This window comes from Cavia porcellus, unplaced genomic scaffold (genome assembly GCF_034190915.1).
Source record: "Cavia porcellus strain 051 isolate PalLab524CR breed Dunkin Hartley unplaced genomic scaffold, mCavPor4.1 scaffold_5, whole genome shotgun sequence".
In the NCBI taxonomy this organism is placed as follows: Eukaryota; Metazoa; Chordata; class Mammalia; order Rodentia; family Caviidae; genus Cavia; species Cavia porcellus.
In genome coordinates, this window is record NW_026947488.1 from 77036798 (window position 1) to 77062393 (window position 25596).

General features: G+C 33.2%; 1 protein-coding gene across 1 annotated transcript; it reads left to right on the forward strand.

Annotated features, from left to right (window-relative positions):
* Positions 1 to 5063: 5063 nt before the first annotated feature.
* Positions 5064 to 24941, forward strand: LOC100721360 (arylacetamide deacetylase-like 2). Its single transcript, XM_003476293.2, has 5 exons — positions 5064 to 5205; positions 9501 to 9723; positions 12565 to 12634; positions 14408 to 14579; positions 22251 to 24941. Exons 1-5 carry the CDS (start codon positions 5068 to 5070, stop codon positions 22851 to 22853), a joined length of 1206 nt encoding a protein of 401 aa, XP_003476341.1. The 5' UTR covers positions 5064 to 5067; the 3' UTR covers positions 22854 to 24941.
* Positions 24942 to 25596: the final 655 nt, after the last annotated feature.

A 25596-nucleotide genomic window follows, 5' to 3' on the forward strand; every position in this document is an offset into this window, starting at 1 on the left:
AACTGAATGATGACGTGGAATAGTTGGTAATTCACTTTTCTCCCTGCAAAGCTATATTAATTCATTGGCAACTGTAACTCTACAAAACAGGTATATCCTAGACTCCACCACAGAGAAGAGTGGTACACACATCTTCCTAGGAAAGAATGTTGCTATTATATACATCAGTCAGGTACAAAGAGACAGGATCCATTGTAGAAGGGAAGAACTAGGAGAAGGCTGGAATTGGATACCAGGTCAATGAACATAATAATAGCTCCTGCCACTAGCAGGGCCACTGTTGTCCGTCCTGCTACTTGTGAAAATAGGGCCATGTCTCCTGAATACCCTAATGAGATCCATAGAGAACTCAGACACTAGATGGGCCACTCCTTAGATCATGACACTCTACCCCTATAGCCCCCTTGGAGATTGTGCTGCCCTATAAGACCTTACAGGGCATTAAAGTGGGGGAATGATGAGAATAACAAAACTTTGGGAAACCAAAACCTAAGATGGAAATGGCCAGCAAGTTACAAAGTAACTGTCTAGCCACACCCCATTCTGCCATTGTAATTCAACCTATGCGTTCCTGTCTAAAACACCTATCAAAGAAATAACAAGAAATACTTAAGTTTCAGACTTTGGGGCATCTAACTCCTCTGATTCTGCTGGTGTGAAAAACTTCTCTAAGTGTCCTTCAGTTCTTTGGTGGTGCTGGGTCCTCCTCAACAGTAACAGGTTAGTTTGCAACTTGAGATACTTTGAAGATGGCTTTAAGAGTGTAATTCGAAAACTGTGTATCAAGATTTAAAAATTATTAAACAAATGAGTTTAGAGTTGGTAAAGAAAAGAAAACAAATAGTTGAACAATGATCTTTGATTATCTATGATGAATGTGATTATTATGTATATCTAAAATGTACCAATAAATCTGATTAAAAATGAAAATACACTTATAATCCTTTTGTACTTGGAAAATAAAACCAACCTGTCAAAAATGATATTTGACTATTTAATGTATTTTTATCTAGAAGAACTATGAATTTTATTCTTGAACAGCAAATGTTCTGTTACTCACACACGTGAAAAGAAAAGTCAATGCATAACCGTAATAATCATCAAGATACCTATCAGAAGAAACAGACTGGCAGAATGGATCAAGAAGCAAGATCCAACCATATACTGTATAGAAGAAACACATTTAACCCAAAAAGAAATTCATAGACTAAAAATCAAAGAGAAGAAAACAATCCTCTATGCCATGGGAACCCAGAAAAAAGCAGGAATAGATACTCTATCTTCAGACAATACAAACTTTAAGCCAAAAGAGATCAAAAGAGACAAAGAAGGTCACTATATACTTAAGGGGCAAAACTGAAGCAGAGATAAATACATAAATACATACGCAGCACATATAGGTTCACCCAACTACACAAAACACAAACACAGACAAGGAAAACTAAATAAGCACTAATACAATTGCATTAGGGGACCTTAATACCCCACTCTTACAAATAGACAAAGAATCAACAAATCAGTATTAGAATTAAACTAAATCTGTGATCAAATAAACTTGGTAGATGTCTGCAGACAGAATATTAAATCAGAATATTTATTATATCAACTGCAAGGGATCTTCTCCAAAATAGACCATCTTAATCCACCAAACATGTTTAAGTAAATATAGAGGAACTGAAATTATCCAATGCATACTATCTGCTCTAAAGCACCGTTCACTTTAGAACACTTATTTCCCGCTCTTTGGGTAAGAATGTCTATGTATTCTACCCAGTGTCCCACAAGTGGCTCATAGATCAGATTGCTGGCAATCGGGAAGCAGTAGGCATTGTTAATTCTGATCTTTTCATGTGGATTTTTCTTCTGTCTCAAGTACCTTTCTGATATGCATTTGTTAATCAGTATGCAGCTGAATACTCAGGGGTACCCACTGCTGATCTCTGAACTTTGCTTTCTGTGAGGCTTTCTCAGTTATGGTTTTCTTTCTGAGGACCTGTAAATATTCTTGTCTCCCAGAAATTTTTACTCTATTTCTTCATTTCAGGGAATCACAAGGCTCCTCTTGCTTTCCCTTCCCTGTTTCATAACCAAGAAACTCCCTCAAGGATGTGAACTAGGACAACTGAACTAAGACAGTTATAGGACACATCTTGACTGCTGCTTATCTTTTAGGAATCATTCTCCTCTTCCTTATGTTTATTGCCTTACAAACTACTATTTCAAATATTTTTATATTTTTAAAAAATTTGGATTAGGTGAGTGAGTGGATGTCTTCATTCATTGCTCCATTTGAGACACAAAACAACAGAAATTTAAAAGCTTGATTTTAAAATTTATTCTTTTTTATTGTTATTGTTGTATTAAGAACTGAACCCAAGGCTTTATACATGTTAGGCAAGCACTCTATCACTAAGCTGTAGCTCCTCACCTTTAAAAAGCATTTGATTTTTGATGTAGAGTTTCACTAAATTGGTTAGTCTGGCCTTGAATTTACTTCCTGCCTCAGCACCTAAATTAGCTAGATTATAAATGTGCAATGCACCACATCATCCATAATCATATTTTAATTTTTTGTTAATAGAATGTGAATACATACTTGATTTGTGTTATGTTTTCTTGAGCAATTTTGCTAAATTTACATTTTATGTATATGTTTTCAATTTTTGTGTACAAATGTGTATAATGGATCATTCGAAAACAGTTTATTTCTATGTCTTAGTCTTTGTACCTCATATTAATTTTTTTGTACTTGTTTCACTGAAAAGAAGTGGTGGAATAGATATACCATTCTCATTTGACTCTTCTGGCCTTCTTACTGATTTCCCTTACATTTATACTGTTTCCAATTCACTGAGGTGTTTAAAGTATGGGTTCATATCTCTTCTCAGTTTTGAAAATTTCTCATTCACAATCACTTCCAATATTCCTCCTTCCTCATTTTTCTCTTTCAAGCTTGGGGGAATCCAAACATACAAAATTAGACCACTTAATACATGACACATGTCTAGTGCTCTCTAACCTTAAAAAGATTTTTTAACTCTCTGATTCTTTTAAGCAATTTCTATTCACACGTCCTGCATTGCTTCAAGTTTATGTCATTTTCTAAGACTATCCAATAAATCTGCTTTGATACATATTTTTATACACTACAATGACTATTTTCCTAAAACCAGTGTTTCCATAATGAATTCATCTCTGGCATCCACTTAGCTCAATTTTTCTATAATTTGTTTAAAATAGTAAAAACAATTAGTTTTAAAATTTTTTCCTGTTAATTCCAATATCTGAGTAATCTAAAGATCTGCTTCTACTGTGTTATGTGTATACAAAGACCTTTTATGTAAAAGAATATTAGAATATTAAATGCTTTTTCAAAAAAAGAATGCATCCTCATCTACATTTTGTAGTTATTGTCAGAGGAAATTTACTTCAAACTAGTGGGAATTATCTAGGTTGTAACTATGTGGCTCCTTTAATTTCATTTCACATCTGGTTTTTAAAATTTTACATTGAGCTCTGTCTCATTTTCTTGGCAGACTACTGCCTCTAGAAAAAAAATATGACATACAATCCCTAGAAGTATTGTAAAGTCTTCTTTTTTCAACCAGGCTACCAGTCATCCTCACTACCATCCCATGTGTAAAAGCCTCATGGGAAAGGATCAACCACCAAAGAAAAATATTTCTCACTACAGGTACTCTAGATATTGATTTCTTAATTTCATGTTTCATTGACAGTCTTTTCTCTTAACATAAAAACTTGGATTTAAAAACACAGAAGGTAAAAGACTTAATTTTTTCTATCTTGTGATGATACTTTGTATTCTTAAAAATTGAGAAGGAAGGGCCATGCTGTCTGGATGGGAAGAAGGGCAGGACCAATAACATTCCAAATGGATTCCATGTAGTTTACAGAAGACAGAAAAGGAAAAACATGCAGATGCAGGCTCATATTTCAATTTTGGGCTCACTTACCTTTATACACACCATGGATTATTCATATTTAGATTACTTTCAACCTCCTTGTCATATGATGGTCTTTGATCCAAGTAGCTCTTATTTCCTCACTAGTTTTAGATAACTAGCCTTTGTCCCATTTATTTTAATAGATAATGAACTGCTATTGCAATAAGAAACTAATTCACAAGATAACACTGAGTGATTGAGGGTAAAAGTAACAGCAACTTCCATTTAAAAATTAGTGGGGAAACCTAGGAGGGACCTCAAATGAAGAATCTAATCTACAGGGGCTGGGAATTTAGCTCAGTGGCATTAAGTGCCTTAAAAAGAAGAATCTAATCTACAAAAAGATGCCAAAAATGTTTTTGGAGAACAAAAATTAGACAGAGGAAATACTACAAAGAATTGCTGAATTCAGTTTTTGCTAAACTTTATCATCTGTCTGCCTCATAGTGAATTCATGCATAATGATGCAATAAGTATTTGCTCAATGAACACATACTTTTCCTAAGGTTATATAGCTACTATGTATGGATTTAGACATTTTCAAGTTTAATGCCTCATAAATGCACAAATATTTCTTGACTAAATGAAATAATTCTGGAATTGGAACAAAAACACATTTCCTTTTCTATTCTAAAGCTCAACTAATCACAATGAGTTTAAATTTGCTTAATAATCTGTGCTATATTTTAGACATTGACTCCATATAGCAAAGCTCTTTTTAGTCCTCTTGTTAATGACTGTTGTGAAATAACCAGTGAAAAATTGATGTCACAGCTCCTCCTTTTCTCTTCTCAGGATAATGATAATGATGTTCAGGGAAAAAAAGAAGAAAATGCTAAAGACTAGGATTTTAAGTTGAGTGTTATTAATGCATAATTGATGAGGTAAATTATGCTTTATGTTGCATAGAGAAAGTAATTGTTGAAACAGTTATTATAATCACTGTTAATCTTGGAACAGAATCTTGTCAGTGTTGCTAAAGCGATTATATCACTTGAGAAATCCTGCTATCTAATTTTGTAATACTATTTAGCATATTTGGTCCTTTATATATGGAGTGTCATTCAATCATCGCCATTCATTAAGTTGTCAAAGGAATATCATGGGGTGGAAAATTCCGAGCTTTGCATTGTTTTGTATTTTCTTTGCTTATTATATTTATTTACCCATACCAGAGAACATTGAAGAACGCTGGAAAGTAGGACTCATAACAATTTTAACAAAATTTGCTTCATTGATGGTAATTTTGGCTTGAGTTGTTACAATTATAATTTTCTTTCAGTTAGTATTTTATAACTTTTTTTATTTTGGAGTATTAACCAAAATGTGTATTTCAAAATATGTACTATGAATATATATCTAAAAATAATGACTGCATATTGTGATAAAAAATATTGTTTAAAAAGAAAATGAAGGGAATGGTTAATAGCTTGAATTCATTTGACATTTTTGAGGTAACCTAGTGTCATATATTCTTTTAAAACTTCCTTGTATGTATCAATTATGTTTTTGATATTTTATTTATATTTAGGAGTTGCATTGTTTTAATAATTTTGCCTTGTCAGGATTATAGTTCAGTGACACAGCACCTGCCTGCCAGGCACAAGGTACTGAGTTCAACTCCTGGTACCCAAGTAATAATAATAACAATAATCATAATATTGTCCTTCTAAATAGTTCTCAAACTTTCTGGTTTCCAATATTATTTCCATTATTTGAGTTACTAAAAATCATGGAGAGCTTTTCTTATTTGAGTTGCATTTGTTGATACTAACTGAATTAGAAATTAACTTTGTCAGAAATTACCTCGATGACAGTGATGGTGGTGGTAGTGGTGATAGCCTCATTCATTACAAGTTATCAGAACAGACATATTTTTACTGAAACAAAATGTTCCATTTTAAAATAGGAAAAAAATCAAGATAGGGGAATTTGCCCATATTCTTTAATATGCTCCTTTGTAGAAGGTAGCTGTATTTTCCTATGGACTTTTGCAATTTATTCATTGTGATGTCTCATGTCATGTGACCTCTTGCAAACTCTGTAGAACTGTCAGAAAATTCATTTTTAATAGATAAGAGAATAATGGTATTACCCATAATACCTGAACCTGTCTGAAATATATGACAATATTTACATATTTTGAGATTTTTCTGGTGCTTTTATCTATTTTCAGTTCTAAATTACTGAATTCAGATTTGTGTGTGTGTGTATAAAAGAGAGAGAGAGAGAGAGAGAGAGAGAGAGAGAGAGAGAGAGAGACAGAGAGAGAGAGAGAGAGACAGAGAGAGAGAGAGAGACAGAGAGAGAGAGAGAGAAATCGCCAGATTTGCATTAAATCTACCACACTGAAAATACTTTGCCCTTTTTACAAATATGTTGCTATCAGAATGTTTTATGGGTAATGGGAAAGTTTAAGAATACAACAACAGACAAACATTTAGAGAGAGAATAAGCAAGGTACATGAGACTACGTAGCTGCATGATAGCAGAAGAAATGGCAGATTTTTGGGCTACATACCTAAATCATCTTTGCTTTACTATTGAGCTCATCCACTGAACTTTAAACTTTAGAGAAATTAATTTTTCTTTATATTATTTTATTTAGTTGTTACTTCATTGATTTCAAGAGAATTCATCATTATGAAGGATGTTTAAAATACTTGCTTTGATTTCACTTGAGATCATGTCAAAGTTTGCATCTTGTGGTTGTATTTTCTTTAAGGAAGTGGTCTGATTTGTTTCTTCTTTTTGTGTCAAGAAATGGAGATTGCATCCTGGTATTTTGCCTATTTTTGTTATGTTTCCATGGGCCCTTTTACATTTCTCTGAAAAATAAAACCTTTTCCCTCACTATTTTGTTTTGGATGGCAATTAATCAGGTTAATAAAGGGCTGAAAGATCTGCCCTTTTTTCCATGAGATTCCTATGCCAGTGCAGTTTTTGATATTTTTCTATCCTATTTGTGTTTGTCCAGTCAAGCATCACTCAAACTCTGGCTAGGATTTGTTTGCTGGTTTTATACTGCATTTAAATGCGAAAGCTTTGCCATGTCTCTTTGATTTTGCTTGACATTGTGTGCAGTTTATATGTGAACCTGGTACTTATACTTTTCCGTTTATAGTGTTTAGGGGCACTGTTTCTAGTTTTCTTTCTTTCTGGGATTTCGCCCCACACTTTCTGACTTCTAAGATGCTTTTTCTATGAGTGCTTACGGCCAGAAGAATATTTTTAGTTTTAGTAATCTATGATGCCAAGCAGTTCCTCATCTTTATTGAGAACCATGAAAGAAAAGAAAGCTAAAAATACTGTATGCTTTCTTTATGTGTTTTGGAAAGTCTGGCAGGTCAAAGAAAGATAACTAACAAAAGTCACCCTCTCTTATTAATCTTTAGCTAAGTTTTAAATTTCCTTCTCAGTACATTTTTTTATTTTGGCTTTTCAGAGTGTTTTGTTTCTTTTTATTATGGGCAGGACTTTTTGAAGATGTAGTCAATGTGAGAAATAGTTTTATCAAAAGTCACCAGAACCTATAATTTTAATTATCAATTATAAATAGACAATCAATAAACATATTCATCATAAGTATATTCTTTAATCATTTGAAAAAAAATTAATAAGAGAACATTGAAGATCATAAATATATTTGTTCTGCATTTATATTTGTAAAAGATATTCAAAAAAGATAATATAATATAAGCATAAACAATAATATAAGCATAATATAAGTAATATAAGCATAAACAATAATAACTAACTTGATACTGCAGGATGTACTTATGATGATACTTTCTTTTTGTTTTTTGGCTTAAATTTCAAAATCCAATTTCCAAGAACAGTAGCTAACCTTACCTTGGGATTATGTATTAACTCTTGATCAGTGAGCTCATTGATGACTTCAACTAATGGGGAAGGGGTAGTTCTTTAAAATGAAGTAGGACACTGTTGCCAATTAAAGAGATATTTATGTATATGTAGCTTGCATAGACAAGCAATGTCTTCCATATAATTTTGTATTATCTCTTAGAGTTATCTCGTTCCCAAGCCCCAAACATATCTTAAGAATTGTATTTGGTTGTCTGCTTTGCAAATTCCTGGAATGTATGTTTAAGGTATATGTGTGTATACTTCTATGTAGATATGTATGTGTGTCTTAAATTAAAAGTTTAATGGTTTAAAAAAATGACAGTGATAATGTAGAAAATGACAGTATTGAGACTATACCACATCAATAGAACACATTATTTTTCATATATTACTCCTGAGTCAAATGTCATTGTTAAAAATTGAGAGCCTACCATTTACTATTATTGAATATTTTTGAATTCTTCTAGAAGTTAGTAATCTCTCTTTTCTCCCATTTTTTAAAACCTGAATTTAGCTGTTATGGAATATATTACAAAAATACACTTACATATTACTTTCCATTTCCTGACTGTTGAGTCCACAGCCCAGATGCGCTGGAGCATTGAAGTAGGTGCTAGAACAGTAAAAAAAATCCTCAGAGATTATGTGCAAGACATAATCATATAGCAGGAATTACCATGAAAGAATAGTGTTATATGGGACTTATTAAAAGGAAAGACAGGAGTCCAATGTCACCAAATTGGACTGAAATTCACCTGCAAGGTCTGATTGCATGGAGCTAACTGGGCAGGAAACTGTCAGGTCTGATGGCAGAACACTGGGAGGAAAGCACCAAATGGTACTCATAATGTCTAATGTTGGATGCCTGAACTGTAGCCTCCTTGATGTTCTATTCTGCTCCTGCTTCCTGGAAGAACATGTGTTTTATTGGTTAGAATACATAAGCAATGAAATCTTTTGATTGGTTTCTGCCATTGTTTGATCTGCATTCCCAAAACCAACTGACTTAGTATATTTAGCTTCTACAGATACTAACTCTGGTGAGTTTGGTTCCTGCTGCTCTTTCAAATAACACTTGCTCAGGTAGTCTAGTTTTGGAATGCTTACAGTGTGGCTTGGAATTGGTAAATGTTTTGAATATGCAAAATGTACATTTCAGAGACATGGTTGTGAATGTCCTAGTTTTTCCAAGAAACAGTATGGGATATGCCTAAAAGAGACTTTTTCTCCTCAGATGCTATTAAGAAAGAAAGCCCACTTGTAGCTGAAAAGTAGTTGATTAGTATCTAGAATATTAATAATGGAGCAAAATGATTTTTATAATTATAAATTGAACCACTTATAAAATAATATAAAAATATTGAGAATAGGCATACAAAGATGATATAAAATCTATGATTGACCAAATAGCTTTTCAGATAAAACTTTAAGGAACTATAGCAACATAAAAATAAAAATAACACTAAAAATGTCTTTTGACGAGACTGCTGTTATTTGAAAACTCTATAAATGAGATTACCCTAAAATCACCATATCATACATGTGTTAGGATGTGCAATATTCTCTATAGTGATATCACATTATTTACTTTTTATTGCATTTTTATATATATTTGATGTTATTAAAATAAAAAAATTAATAATACTTTAAATTTCTTTGTTTTGATAGAATGTATTACTTGAAAATGTAGGTATTATGAGATATGGACAGTTATTTAGAATAATATTGGCAATGGACCTTACAAAACCAATTTCAGATGAAAACCTTACAGTGATTGACACAGACTTCAGTGACATTCCAGTACGGTTATACTTGCCTACCAGGAAGTCAGAAAGACGAAGACCAGCTATAATTTTTATTCATGGTGGGGCTATGACCCAGGGAAGTTGCAGTAAGTGCATTTCATTTATTAATTTATTATATATTTATTATTATGTTACACTTTATATATCCATATATTAATATTAAATTTAACACTAACATTACTATATAAAAATTGATAGAACATTTGTTGATGTAGGATTATTTTTCTCTATACAGTTTATTTTTAATTTTTATTGTCACATGTATGTAGTACATTAAGATTACATTCATCATAGGGAGTTAATGCATGTGCATGACACATCTTAAATATTCCTAAGTGCCCTTCCCCATTCTTCCCATCTCTTGGTTATATTCCAATTGGCAAAAGATTTATATCTTTGTATTCCTTAATCTATCTTTTATTTTGAACTTTATATTTTTGGGTTTCTTATATAAGATAAATCTTATGATATTCAAACTCATGTTTAAATGAACCTATTTTCTTAAAAAATAACTCTAATTTATTCTTTGTTATAAGACAGAGTAGTACTGTATTGTGTATAAATACAATAGTTTCTTTAATATTTGGTCTGTTGATGGACATATAGGCTTGCTTCCAAGATGCAGCTATTATGAATTATGCTGCTATAAACATGGTATGCATATATAAGTGTAATATGATACCTTTAACTCGTTAGGGAGACCATCTATAAGGAAAAGAACTAGATTTTTGAGGAATAACCATACTCATTTCCATAGGGCTTTAATGAGTTTGCATTCCTACCAACGACCTCACAGGCATGTGTTATTATTTGATTTCTTGATGATAGCCAAGAGTAAGTTGAATCTTACTGGAATAAGACAGAATCTCAATATTATTTTAATTTGCATTTCTGTAATGGCCTGTGATGGTGAACATTTTCTTACATATTTATGGGTCATAAGTACTTCTTATAAGTAGTTGCCATTTGTCTTAGTTACTTAGGAGAAATCAACATCTTTACCTTGTAGTAGTTTCAAACAAACAAACAAACAAAAAACAATGTTCCTCAGTTTCTCAGTTTATGTTCTGTCAGTCAGTATGTCACCACAATGATCAATTTTATCATTGATTGTTGATTCCAAACTTAATAACCAATTCTATCCATCCTACTTTCTAAATATCTTCTTGTTTCTGTAACCTAAAGAAAATCATTTATCACATAGGTAGCTTTCTATTGTTTCATATCTGTTAGTTTGCCATCACTTCTGTATTTACATCACTTCTGTTTAAATCAAGTCTTTATAATAGGCAAATCTGATGATATGGATCATTGCTAATTTTTCATTAATATCTGCCACCTTTTGGCAATGAAATCTCAAGTATAACATTCAAGTGCAGATATTTATATTTTTATTTTCCTATACAGTCTAGCTTTCTTTCCTTGTACTCTCTAAATTTTTATTTCAGTTATATTTAACCAAACTTATTTTCCTCAGCTGTCCATGCATTCTTGTAAGTCCTTGTCTTTGAACACATTTTTTTCTAAAAAGGAACACCCTTTCCCTTCCTTATTTGATAGCAGTCATTATATCTTTCATATAATAAAAGCCTAGTTAGTATCTTTAGAATTAATGTATATTAAATAACTAAACAGAATTTTGACATTCCTTTCTAATAGGAATTTTTGTTTTGCAAACTTTTACCCATATTTTTTTGTTTTGGTGGTATTGGACATTGAAGCCAGGGCCTTTGTAACTGAGCATTATCCACAAAATTTTTATAAAAATTTTATTTTGACACAAGGTCTTCCTAAGTCACTAAATTTTCCAAGCTGGGCTAGAACTTGTGATCCTCCTGCATCTCTGTCTCCCAGAGTGTCAGGATCACATACATGCACTGTCACACCTAAATGCCTTTTTTTTTTTACAATAAAAAGTATACCTAACATTAAATACACTAACATATTTTATTAAAAGGACAATAATGCTAACTAGTATTTTCTGCAAAAATGGAAAATGTTGAACTTTTAAAAATATAAAAAATGATAATGTGGATATAAGATTATCTTCATCTTGAGCCTTGAGTGGTTTATTCTAGTCAGATGAAATTTCACTGGATATCATAGTAAAGTGTGTTTCAGTTACAGGGTCAATAAATATACTTTTTTCCTGCTGTTCAAAAAATATGTAAAAAAATAGTGTTCAATCAAGGGATAGTCAAATAATGTGTCTACTCTTGATAACTGCTGTAGAACATGTCTTCACTTCTTTAATGGGTGACTTTATTGGGTGACTCATCACCCATGAGTCAGATAATTACCAGACACAGTTTCACTGTTCTTTTTGTTTGTTTATTTGTTTTTTTTCTTAGGATGTGGTCTTGCTATGTAGTACAGGTTGGCCTTAACACACTTTATAGCTCGGGCTGGTTTCAAACCTAGGGCAGTGCTCCTGCCTGAGTTCCAAGTGCTGGGATTACAGGCTTGTGATACCATGCCAGGCTATCAAAGATACTATCTAGTAATACAGTATGACTTAGAGCCTCTTCATTATGAAATGTACCAGAAAAGGTGCAGAACATAATATATAGTCACCATTTTTTGATGAATGGTGTTCATTTGAAGTGCATATCATGGTGAACCTGGAAGAAGCATTCCTAAGAAAACAATGGGACAAACCAAGCATGCTGAAATTCTTCAGTCATAGAATCCAACCAGATGACCTAGCTTGACTTTTCCTCATGAGCGATGCGGTAGGTGTTGGATTGGGAGAGTGTTCTTCCTCTGACAGAGTGTCCCTTTACTTAGCAGTGAAAGTAGTGATTATAGTGTTTCTCACAATCAGTTAATCACAATCCATGCTTCTATCACATTTCCTGAACTTAGGGGATTTCTCCATGGCTGTTTGTTTATAGGAACTCTCCTTATATTTATTTCTTTTGTTTCAGAACTATCTTCTTATGACTCCCTGAGTCGATGGACTGCGAAGAAACTTGATGCTGTTGTTCTGGGAGTGGAGTAAGAGAATAATTGTTTGTAATATGAATGTTGCCCTCATTTGTTGTGTGTGATTTCTATGCAAGTCAGCCGGGCCTCAAAAATTATTGAATACTAGGGATTTTGGGTTTACATTAATTTTTTTATTGACAAAATAATATCCATGCCTTCTCAAAGGAGCCCAGTTTCACTGTAATCTTTGTCCTTGCATAGACTTCTGAGGAGGCTGGGCTGATGCTATGGTTGCCTCTTTGCCATTATAGCTCTGATGACTTCTAGGAATATAGAGCTCAGGTTATAGAGGAACCCCAAGTACCGGTTTTGGACAAAGGGTAGCTTAGTTACTTATTTCAGATAGGGATGTTGGATTTTGTTTAAGCTGGTAGTACAAAGACAAATTTGGGAGAGATTCTGGTGGAGTAACATTAGGTAAAAAACGTTGGGCTCATGTGAGCATTTCAAATTGTTCTCAAAATGGGAGTTCTTAGTGAGTTTTGCCAAAATTTCCAACATTATACCAGGAGCATGAGTAAAGGTGTACTCTGTACTTTATAAACTGCCTTCTCCATAATGAAGAAGTTTTCAAATCTTTCATGGTGATTCTGCAGTGTAGAGAAGTATATGTGGACTGATGCCGAATGAAAATGTATTGTGATTTTCGGGGAGGGCTCTGTGGCTGTGTAGTGGAGTCAAACAAAGAATACTATTGGAATCAGTGCTGCTTCATTCATAATTACTTCTTTATAGCAGCCAACAAATCCTTTAAGTATTTAGGAATGTTTTGGTATAATGTATCAGCTACTTGATACACCATAATTTTAATGTAATATACTATTTTGTCATTTTAAACCCACTGGTTACTTGGTGTTGTATGTTTTGCCTATTTTAAGAAATGTATTAATTAAATCTATTTGTGTCCTTTACACTGAAAGAAATTTAAAGTAGCAGTTCTACCTTTTGTATCTTACCCTAATTAGATTACTGCACATTGCACATATTTTATACACAAATTATAATGACAAAATTGCAAGAGCCATCTGTCTAATTTTAAATGCTTTGTATTTGTTTGTAAATAATTCAGTAATTCTTACAAATATTTGTAAAAACTGCTATAGATAGAAATAATATGATTATCCAATAGTGGTGTTATTGTGTGATAGTGGTGTGTGACACACATACACAAACTCACAAATACATATGTACAATGTATGTATATATCTGCATTAAAGGATGCTATTGTCACTGATCTTACAAATGAACTTACAACGACTAAGCAAGATCCCTAGATGTATCTAAGCATTATTAATATTTAATTTTGAATTATTTTCAACCAGCATTATGATGAATCACACATACTAAGTCACCCAATTTCAGTTTAAAATAATTATCTACTATCTAAAATGACAAATCCCAGGCTATCAAATTTTATGCTTTTGAACTCTCATCTGTGTTCCCAACAGTGGTTCTGAACATTTTTGAGTTACCAACTACATTGACAACCTGGTGAATATAGCATCATCATGACTAATTGTTTTGTCAACTTCACAGACAGTTGTAGGAAGATGAAGCTATATCCTTTTCTCACAGATCTTGGTAGAAGGAAATTTTAAAAAACTTTTATATGAAAATGTATCTCATTTTTAAATAGAAGTTAAAAATAAGTTCATGCTTGACTGATTAAATGAAGATTCAATGTAGGACTTACTTTGCTTAATAATTCAGTTGGTTAAATGAAAAGATATACAACCTAATTTTAATCATAAATATTTTGTTGTTTCTTTTTTCTTTCTTAAGTTTTAGACAAGCTCCTCAGTATCTGTTTCCAGTTCCTCTTGAAGACTGTGTTTTTGCGGTTAAGTTCTTTTTACAGGATAAAATTCTTATGAAATATGGAGTGGATCCCACCAGAATATGCATTACAGGCGACAGTTCTGGGGGCTTGTTGGCCACAAGTGTGGTTTATCTGGTATGTTATGTGTATGTACATTTATTAAACTATGATGCTAACACTAATGAATGATTGTTTTAGTTGTAGCAATTCTTAATCTTATACTTTAAACTGCAAAGTATTAAAAAGCACCAAAATACTTTCTTTTCCATAATTTTACATACTTTTTGTATAATATTACATTTAGATATATGTATCCAACAGGCATTCAGAAAATACTAAATATAATCTCTTTTTCCTTGTTTCATCTCTTGCTTTCTTCCCCATTTGCCAAAGAACTGTATCTCTGTTCCCTATTGATTATCATTTATTTTGCTTTTGACTTGCTTATACTTTGGGTTTTGTTTTGGTTTTTGAGACAAGATCTCACTATTTAGTTCATGCTGGCTTTGAATTCACTATGTGGCCCAGATTGGCCTCAAACTCACAGCAATATTCTTGCCTCAACCTCCCAAGTACTGAGGTTATAGCTAGGTACTACCATGTTCAACCATGCTTTATATATCTCATAGGAGAGAAACCAGGTGATATTTAAGCTTGAGTGTCTTATTTCACTAACATCATGGTCACAAGGTGAACTATTTTCCTACAAATGATTCAAATTTATTCTTCTTTAAAATGTCATACTTCTTTGTATATAAATACAACAGTTTATTTAACCTTCCATCAATTGACTGACATACAGCCTACCTTATAAGATTTAAATGTTGTGCTGATATAAATAAGGCTATCAGTGTAGTATCAGTAGTAGCAGTGTAGGTATCTGTAGTATCAATGTCCCTTTTGTAAATATATCTAGAAGAATAGCTGGGAGAATGGAATTTCTATTTTCAATTTTGTCTCCATACTGACTTCCAAATTAGCTGTACTAGTTAGATTCTCAGCTACAGTCTTGCCAACATTTGTTATTATTTGATTTATGATGATTACTATTTTTTCTAGAGTCAGATAGAGACTCAGTGTTGTTTTAATTTGGATTTCTCTACTGGCCAATGATTTTGAACATTTTTTTTCATGTATTCGTTAGCAAATTGTACTTTTAAAAATGACTATTCACTTTATTTGTCCATTTTTGATTGGAACTTTTATTTTGAGGGGTTTAATTTTTTGAGTTCTTTGCATATTTGAGATATTAATTCTCTGTTTAACGTGGAGCTGGCAAAATTTTTCCTATTCGGTAATGCAAATTTGCTGTTGCTTGTTTTCTCTGTTGTGGAGAGATTTTACATTTTTCTCTGAAAAACTTAAAAATATACAAGGATTTGTGGAACCACCACTTAATGTCATAAGGGGTACTGATTCTCCACATATGAATCATAAACTTTGGCAAAAATTTATAATTCATAATATTCATACACTAAACCCTACAGAGAGTCACAAATAACTCTTGGGCTGTGGGTCATGCTTGTATAGAAGAGTGATTACTGTGCCTAAAGAGGAAGCCTGCCTCACGTTTTTAACATGCCTTGCTGTGTATCACTGAATAATATATTTGGAAAATTACACAGTCAAATAATTTTTCTACCAAATTATTTTAATGCAATAAAATAAATATAAGCATATAAAATAAATCTAACAATAAAAATAAAATGAAATAAATCCTCCTTGCACGAGGTGACCTTTACACATAACACTTTTCAGTCACAAGGAAGCCAGTGAGTCTAAACTCTCTTACTAGGGTTTACTATGTCAGAATCCTTCTTGGTCCTTAGCTCTGAAGACTCGTATGTCTTTACGCATTTGAGGTGGATGAGGTTTTGGTCATGAGTTTAATCTTTCCTTGTCTTCATCTGGGGAAACCTGTAACAAAAATTTAGAAGCAGGGAGGAAGTCCAGGGGGGAAGCTTTGCCCACAGGAGAGAGGCAGATGATTCCTAGAAGATCATCACAGTTAGTGGAGCAGTGTGAGTGGTTAAGTGAGAGGTTGGATTCATAGATTTATGTGTCTCTATGCAGGTGATCTCCAAAGAATATTTTTAGTGATTTTAGATTTTTGAAGAAAGTGTGAATAGCAACAACAGTGTGCAATATCCTTCTCCAGCCTACTCACTTCAAACTTTTTTAAAATTTATTTTTGTTAGTACATGTTTTTAGTATATAATGGATACATACATTGTGGAGAGTTGGTACATGTAATTGACACATCTTAATTCTTTTTTGTCCGCTTTCCCTCCTGCCATCTATTCATTCCCTTCCCATCTTCAAATTTGCTTTTTATCTGTTTTCTACTGTCTGTCTTTTATTTTTCTCTTTAATTTACTTAGACTTTGGGTTTCTCATGTAAAAGAAACTATATGATAAGGTTGTTTGTGTAATTTATTTTCACTTAACATTGTCTCAAAGTGAATCCATTTCCATTTAAATAATTCAAATGCTTCCCTCTTTATAACAGTAATATAATTCTTTATACTACCAACTTTATTGTATATCATTGTAATATAATATCTTTAACTTTTTCAAAAAGATACCTATCAGGAGAATAGCTAGCTCAGATTCCTCCCACTGTAAAACCATTATAAAATTCTAACAAAATTAATAATATAAAATGCTCAAAATCTTTTCTGAAAATATCCTGGTGGTCTAAATAGAGGCTGTGTTATTAGGTTGAGAAATTTCTAACAGCAAAATTGCAATACATGCAATCTTTTTAAAAAGATGACATGAGTTCAAATGAGGTATAATCTCTACTTTCACATGAGCATAATACTTATTAACAAATTCTATTATGAATCAATACAGATAAATTTAGATATGCCACTTCCTTAATATTTATTCTGACTGCTTTGAGATAGATATTTATAAGTAGAACAACTTAGCATTTAACATGGGAAGATATAGTCAAAAGCATTTTACCAGTTCACTTAGAAATTAGAAATGTGAGTAAGTGTCTGTTCCATTTCATTCTCACTGGTAGTATATTATCATATTTCTAATGAACTTATTTTTTACATAAAGTTACATTTTTCCCTGCTGTAATCTGTAGATGCCTTTCATTAACAGTAAAATAAGATATTTTACTGAGAACATAAAAAGTCTAAAAGATATTATGTCTCCTTCTATAAACTTTCTAATTATGGTTTTTGATAAATTTATTTTCCAGAATATTCTTACTGAAAACTCAAAATCATTATATGTTACTAAATATGATAACTTTTACTTTTGTCTGTAATGTATTTTTTATGAATGCCCTTGCATTCTTTATGGGATTCTGGGTTTCTTTTTCTTATTTTTTATTTTATTTATTTATTTTTATCTTGCTGAGAAAGGGTCTTGCCATGTAGTTCAGACTGGCCTTGGGCTCAGTTTGCAGCCCAGTCTGGTCTAGAACTCAACAATCTTCTGCTTCAGCCTCCCAAATGCTGGGATTAAGGGAGTGTACACAAGATTAAAGGAGTGTACACAAGAAGTTTTTGCTTTTGAAATTTTTCCTCTAGAACATGTTAAACTTGTAAAAATTTGATTATATTTTAATTTATTATTGTTTTCATCACCATTAAGTTTAGAGAGAATTTCTGCTTCAAAAATTTGTAGAAATTAATATTTCACATTCAGTAGTTATTTCATATTTATGTCCATATATGATCTATCATAATTCTGAAATTATTAATCAATTAAAATATGTGTATATTATAGCTTTTGCTGTGCTGTAATAGATTACAAACTAATTACTATTCTTATTTTGACATTTATTTTATCTTTTCACTTACCAAATCTCATCAGACTCTCCATGATATGAAAAAATTTGAGCTGGGTTAATTGTTTGCCTGTTAAGTCATAAATGATTTAGGGTAGATAATTTTTTTATTAGTCCCAACAATAATACTGGACAAAATTAATATTTATAGAGCAGTCACTACACTCCTGGAACTGTTGTTTAGTTTAATCTCATTTTCATCATATTAAAGTTGTATATATTAGCTAACATTGTGTCATTTTATTTTATATTATTTTATTCTTTAGAGTTCAAAAACCTGAGCCTTTAAAGAGTAATTAGCTAATTAGCCTACAACCATAAAATTTATCTTATAAAGCCGGAATTCAAACTACCATATCCAGGTGTACAAAACCAGACCTTCCCACGTGGGGTGATACTGTGTTTCAGTCTCTTCCTCTTTCTTGTATGTGGGATGTTGAACATGGATATCATATCATCAGGGCTTCATTTTTAAATGTAAGGTAGCTTTAGTGTCCTATTTCAGGGACTTCTAATGGGTTATAAGATCATTTGGGAGAAATAGTCACAAGAGGCAGGGAGGCACAATTCACAAGATAGGGGAGATGGAGTCAGAGCAGTAGTTTGATAATATCCTGCATCCTGGACTCCCCATGCATAAGTTTTCTAGCACCGGCATGGATTGGGTACGTGTCTCGGACAGAGAAAAATTACTTCTATCACTCAAGTTGTTTTATGTAACCCCTATTCAACCATCCTTGTACTTTTCTGAACAAGGAGGTTTTTTCAAGGAAAACTAGAGCAAGTGTTAACTAAATTGGATATTTTAGATGAAAAATGAAGAATTGGTAAACTGAATGAAGTAAATTAGGACTTCTCACTGGATCAAATACACAATGGATATTTTGTGCATATTAATTTTTTCTGTGCCTATACTCAGGAAGGTAAAACTTGAAGGACTTTATTATATACCTAAACTGCTGGATAAATGAGAAAAGAACATATGATTCAGTGACAAAATTCAAAGATTTTGTATTCAAGGCTCCAGTGTGGCGTGATATGAGATTTAGGGGGTCAGATCTGGGTCTTGAGAGAATATCTAGCCAGGGTAAGGGCTTTGTCCTCAAGAATAATCTCGGAGTCACTGGGGATATGGTATCCTACTCAATACACCTTTGGGTTTTCTAGAGTAGGCTGCAAAGTGTGGTGTCCATCCCTGGAAACTACTGCTCAAAAAGACAGTTAAAGTAAACAGACACTATCAAGAGACTTGTGGCACAAAAGGAAAGATGAGATGATCTGACAGAAATGGGAATTGGTATGATTAGAATTAAATCTAATTGCTCTCATTTTAGGAAAAGAAGTGATTGTTTTGACCTCGTATTCCTGTGTTCAATCATAATATACACATATTCATGAATAATTTGAATGTCTACTAAAATACATAAAAAGATTCATGCCAAAGTGATAAAGAGGGGTTGTGGTGGAACAAAATTACCGATTTTGGATAATATCATCTACCAGTTTATCCACTTAGGACATTTATTTTCTCATAAATTTGGAAGCCAAACTCAAGTTGTGGGGAGGATTTTAAATGATGCTTCATTGTATCAACTCCTCTAAGAAATATAAACATTATGCTCCATATACATATACTCATAAGCTAAAGTAATGAAAAAGCCAAGAAATGCCAAAGATTCCCAATAATTCACCAGTTTATTGAAATAGTTTTTAGTTTATGTAAGTCTTGAAAAAGTAGGAGGGAGAACACTGAAAATTGTCGGCAGACAGCATAAGGAGTTCACAGGGATATTACCATTGAACTGTGACAGAAGATTAGGGACACATTTGGAAGGGTGAGGAAAAAAGTGCTACATAGATTGAAACTCAGCGCCTTCTGCAGTTCTTGGGTTGCTCTGTCAGCCCTGTTCATGCCACGCAGCAGGCCCACTCCTTGCTTGCTACTACGACTTACATCTTGCTTTGCTAATCACCCTAAGGTGACAGCTATGCCCAGATTGATTGTTGCTGCCTTGATGTTCCACTTCTCTGAGGAGAACATTACTGTACAGGAGATATGTATTTAAAAATCTAGAAATAATTTAAATCATTGCAGATTGCATTTTTATTATTTTCCACTTTGCGATTTCATGTAATATTCTAATTGAAAAGATCGGGTTTACCTATTCATTGGCTACAGAAACCCTTCTGTTCCATGGTTCTGTAAGCAGGTCTGGTTTTAGATAAATAAGTTTATGTGTCTGAACAAGATTTTTACGTTCACAAATTGGAAAGGCAGCCTTCCCACAAAGATATGCTATCATCAGTGAAATGTTAGATATAAAACATTTGTGAACTAGCAAATGTTCTGCTGATGAATCTCCCCTTCTAAAATCCTGGGGATTAACATATGCTTCTCTTAGGTTAAGGTATTGTCATCTCTTTGAATTACAAAGAATGGGCTTCTCCTGCTGCTCCTCATGTTGCTTCTGTGCTAGGTCAACATAAGCAATGTGAAACCTCCTGTAAGTGTTGTCTTAAGCTGTAAAAAAGCCCTATTAGGAGGTGTTGCTCATCAGAGAAACTCAGGGACTTGACAGTCAATAATCAAGTGGCCTTTTAGTGTCCTAAGAGCACTGTTTTGGGCTTTGCAGCAAAGGGAGCAATTTACTGAGTATTTGTAGATAAGGACAGACATTCTCATCACCTCAGTATAGTAACTTTGGCATAGTGGGTTCTAGACAGCACAGCTGTAGTGACATTCGTGACATTCTCTTCCTTGGAGTTCTTCCTGCATTAAGTTCCCTCCAAAAAAGCCATTGTTCTTGCTTATTTTCCAAAACTTCTAATGTTTTCATTTATTTTCTAAGTTCTTTTGTATTTCAATACAATTTGGAAAGGAAAAATTTTATGATCCTCGAATGCCACAGAAACCAGTAGAATCTGCTAAATCATCTTGGAGAGTTATTTCTACTCGCCTGAGAAACTATCAGTTGAATAACTAATGTCCTTTCTGAGATCCCTATTGTTTTTTGCTCTCAGATTCTGAGATAATTCATTTTTAAAATACAGTATTAGTTTCAGGGTACTAGGGAGGAATCATGAAGCTGGGAAAAAGACCCCGGGAAATGTTGTCTTTCTTCATTCTGTTTTTTGACTTAAGTCCTAGTGTATGTTGAGCGTGCATTTTGGAGTTGCTGATAGTTTCCCTTGGGACGAGCTATTGATATTTTAATTAATTTTGTCATTTAGTATCAGTAGCTACTCACTGAGTTTTAACCTTGGATATACCCTACAATCCTATTTGCTTAAATAGCATTATTGTAGAAGCTCATTTGTAGCTTAGATAACTGTGCCTGGGAGGCAAATTTATGGTTCTCTCCTGTAGTGTGCAGAAAGAAAAAAATAAAAGAAAGAACCTCATAATCAAGAGCTCAGTATACTTATGTAAGAGAGGGTGCAAATAAAGTATATGAGAGCATCTTTTCTGGTTCTTGGTTTTCAATTTTCATAAATTATTCTATTTGCTTTCCATCATACTACAATAATTTGCCCAAAAAGTGAATTTTAAATTGGGAATATTTTCTTTAAGGTGGTATATTTCTATTACAAATTTGTTTAATATGTGAATTTTGGCATAAATATTTTATTATTATATTTATTCTTTCTTCTCACTTTGATTACTTTAGTTCAAAATTCTTTAAACTTAGATGTCTTGTTATATGCCCTAGGAATCTCATAATTATATTTCTGTTTGGTGTTGAGTTGTAAATAAATGTGTGTGACACATATGCATATGTGCTTACATTCATATATATGTATTGGCATGATTTCTTTATTGATGAAAGTGAAAATATATCTTTTTAGATCTTAAAAATAATGCATCAATATTGTGAAAGTGGTCAGTATATTTTGAGTCAGTTTTATAAATGTGTTTACCTCAAATGATTGAACTAAAACATTCTATTCCTTTTTGAAAATTTTTGACTCAGTAATGTTTTATTATATTTTTTCAGCTACAGAATGATCCAGAATTCAAAGATAAAATTAAGGCACAAGCCTTAATTTATCCTGTATTACAGGTGTTTGATACTTTGGTGCCCTCACATCAAGAATATGCAAATGGTCCATTTTTGACAAGAGAAATGGCTATAAAACTCTTCTGCCTATCTTTGACTATGGATGAAGCGCTACCCCAGGCAATGTTAAGAAATCAGCATATGCCTGAAGAATCAAGACATCTGTTCAAGTATGTTAACTGGAGTGTCTACCTTCCTGAGAAGTATAAAAAGTACCATGTTTATACTGAACCAACTCTTGGAAATCTTAAAAGTTTGCATCCACTTCTCGTTGATAGTAGACTATCACCTTTGGTGTTAAATGATTCCCAGTTACAGACATTACCATTAACTTACATCCTCACTTGTGAACATGATTTAGTAAGAGATGATGGCCTAATTTATGCCACGCGACTTCAAAATGTTGGAGTTCAAGTTACCCATGACCATTTAGAGGATGGATTCCATGCAGCTATATCGCTCACAGGACCACCAATGTACATACAGTTTGGCTTTAAAATAAGAGATAAATATATTTGTTGGCTAGAAGAGAACCTATAAATTTATAACTAATAAATGGAAATATATAATTGATAAGTTACAAGTGTAGTCTGAAAATATTTAGACTTTAATAAAAAAGAACAATGAAATAAATTTGGAATAAACCTAAATTTAAATCAGAATAAAGGCTACTGTGTACCTTGAGACATTAAGATTCATCTTATAAATCTTAGATCTTGCTAAAATGAAGATTCATTTTATTAATTCTTATTAAACATAATTTATAGTGATAAATTGTAAGTATGTCTCAGCAACAATAGAGTATAAAACATATATCTACAGGCAAAAAAAAATAGCATGTCAGTTTTCAGGCAGACAAAAGAATGTAGGGTAGTAGTGAAAGAGGAGACAGCACGAGGAAGACCATGATGGCCATTGTAGGGAGGAGAGTACCATGTTTATTGTACTGTCTTTCAATCAAGCATTGTTCAAACAGCTGCAATGTAAATTCTGCTATTTTTTTCATTCACATCATGTAAAATTAGCATATTTCTAGACTCCTTTGCTTAAAAAAGGAGAAGGTTATCATCTGGACTGTAAATCATTTCTTCAGTCTAAATCTTTGAGTCTCCCTCCAGCCTTCAGCAGCATCTACCCTGAAGGTTGGTTGATTAGCTATACTCTGTTATGTGCTTGTTTTTCATCTAATCAGAGTTGTTAGACTTAATCAAGTCAAAATTACTTATTCTATTATTTTGAACCTATAGAGTATATCACTCTTAGAGAAGATACATAACTAGCAAGAGATTTTATCGTATTATCTCCGAAACCATTTGCTTGCTTGTGATAATGGGACTCATACTTATGTCAGTTTGGATCACTGTACCATGAACTAAAATTCATTACCACCTATGAGCAGCACAAGCAATGTTTAATTTTCTGAGATCTTGTGATGCTACTATTTGTATGGAATTGTTTTCTTGTTCTTTGCTGCATGAATTTGGTGCTGTGTAAATTTAATTGTGGCTTCTGAGTTTTATTGATACTTCCATTTCAAAATATTTTAGAATTTACTATTAGTATTTGTTTATAGGTTGATCATTTAGTTGATCATTTAGTTTTGGCCATCTGAATACTAGTTGCTTACTAATCTTCCAACAGATTTTGTTGTATAAGGGTCTTCTCTGAAATGAAAACACTAAGTTATTGTATTAGTCAGGGGCGTACTAGAGAAAACATATAACATGAGATATACAAATGTATAAGAAATGACAAGACTGGCTTATGGTGGTCTGCCACAGAGTTGGATGGGGAAGTGTGCACAGGGTGTCTACACAGCAGAGGCTAAAGGATCCAATCAATCCAGCGTCTGCAGTTTACCCTGGTGTCTCGTGCAAGCAGTCTGATGGGTCTGCAACAGAAGGCTGAAGGCTCTACTATGGAAGGCTGAAGAGTCCACACTGGAACATCCAAACCAAAGGCAAAGACTGGAGCTTCTCCAAAGAATGGAACGCATTTGTCCTTTCTCCTTCCCTTTTATACCTCCAGGTGATGAGGTACCCTAGGGTGGGTCTTCTACACTCTTGGGTATAAAGTGGCTAAACCCATTTAGTGAGGCTTCTAATGTCTCAAGTTGACACAATCAACCACTATAGTTATTGCATCAAATCTCACAGAATGCCTGGATTTTTTTTTAAGTGAGAAGCATTTTTACTTGACTTCCATGATCCAAGTTTACTTTATGTTCACTTTAGAAATAAGAACACGGTTTACTTTAGGTAGGATACTTAAGATTTTTACAGTAGGACAGTCACAGAAAGTCTTGTTAACTCGCAGCACTCCAGGCATACACACTGCAAAAGCCAAGCCTTTCTAGGAGTTCAGGACTTTTAAATGATGCCCCAACCAAGGTAGATCAAGTATGGACTTCAGGGCTGTTCTTTCTCATCATGCACCTTACAATGTTTCCCACAAAAACCATGTTGTCACAAGTGTACTGACAATCCTTTCCAAACATCAACCTTTCAATTATACCGTGAAGCAAAAATTTGCTGTGAACTGTCTCCCAACTCTGATCACTTAGTCTACTGCTTCTATGACAAAATGCTTACTTATTAAATTTTAGTCCTGATTTTCTGGTGTCACTAATTCCTCTATCATTATAATAATAGTTCCTATCTTTGTAAATTTCTAGATGTAAAAATCTAAAAGTAGGAAAATTTTACCTCAAGTTTTGACAATTTGCTTTGAAAAATTCAAAATGGGTATGTCATGGAAAAACAAACAAGGCACAAACTTCAGATTTCCATGCTGAAAACAAAACACTAAATATTATCAAAAGGGCTTTCAAACTGAAAGTAATATCTAATGATGACTAAATGTTAAGACCGTAGCATAGATGTATTAACACAGAACTTCCCTAGAAAAGAAAGAGAAAATCTCAACAATTTTGTGTGAAGATTTGTCGGGGTCGCTCCCGGCCGGCAGGAAAGACACACGACAAAGTCTGGCGGTGTGCAACCTTGCCTTTATTTGTCTCCGCGTGGGCCCCGCGAGGCCTCCTCTCTGCCACCAGTCCTTTCTCGCCGGTGGACTTTCTCTATCTCTCTCTGTGCTTCCTCTGTGCTTCTCTCTCGTGGCGGGAGAGGCATTTACTTTTATAGGGTAACAGTGGCCAATCAGTTCAAAGCGCCCGATGCGGGCTGATTGGCTAACATCAGTTGTTGCTAGGCAGACTATCTTACAGAGCGGGTTGTTTACGTTGCCAGGGCAATCAGGGGGCAGGAAGCAGGCGCCATTTTGG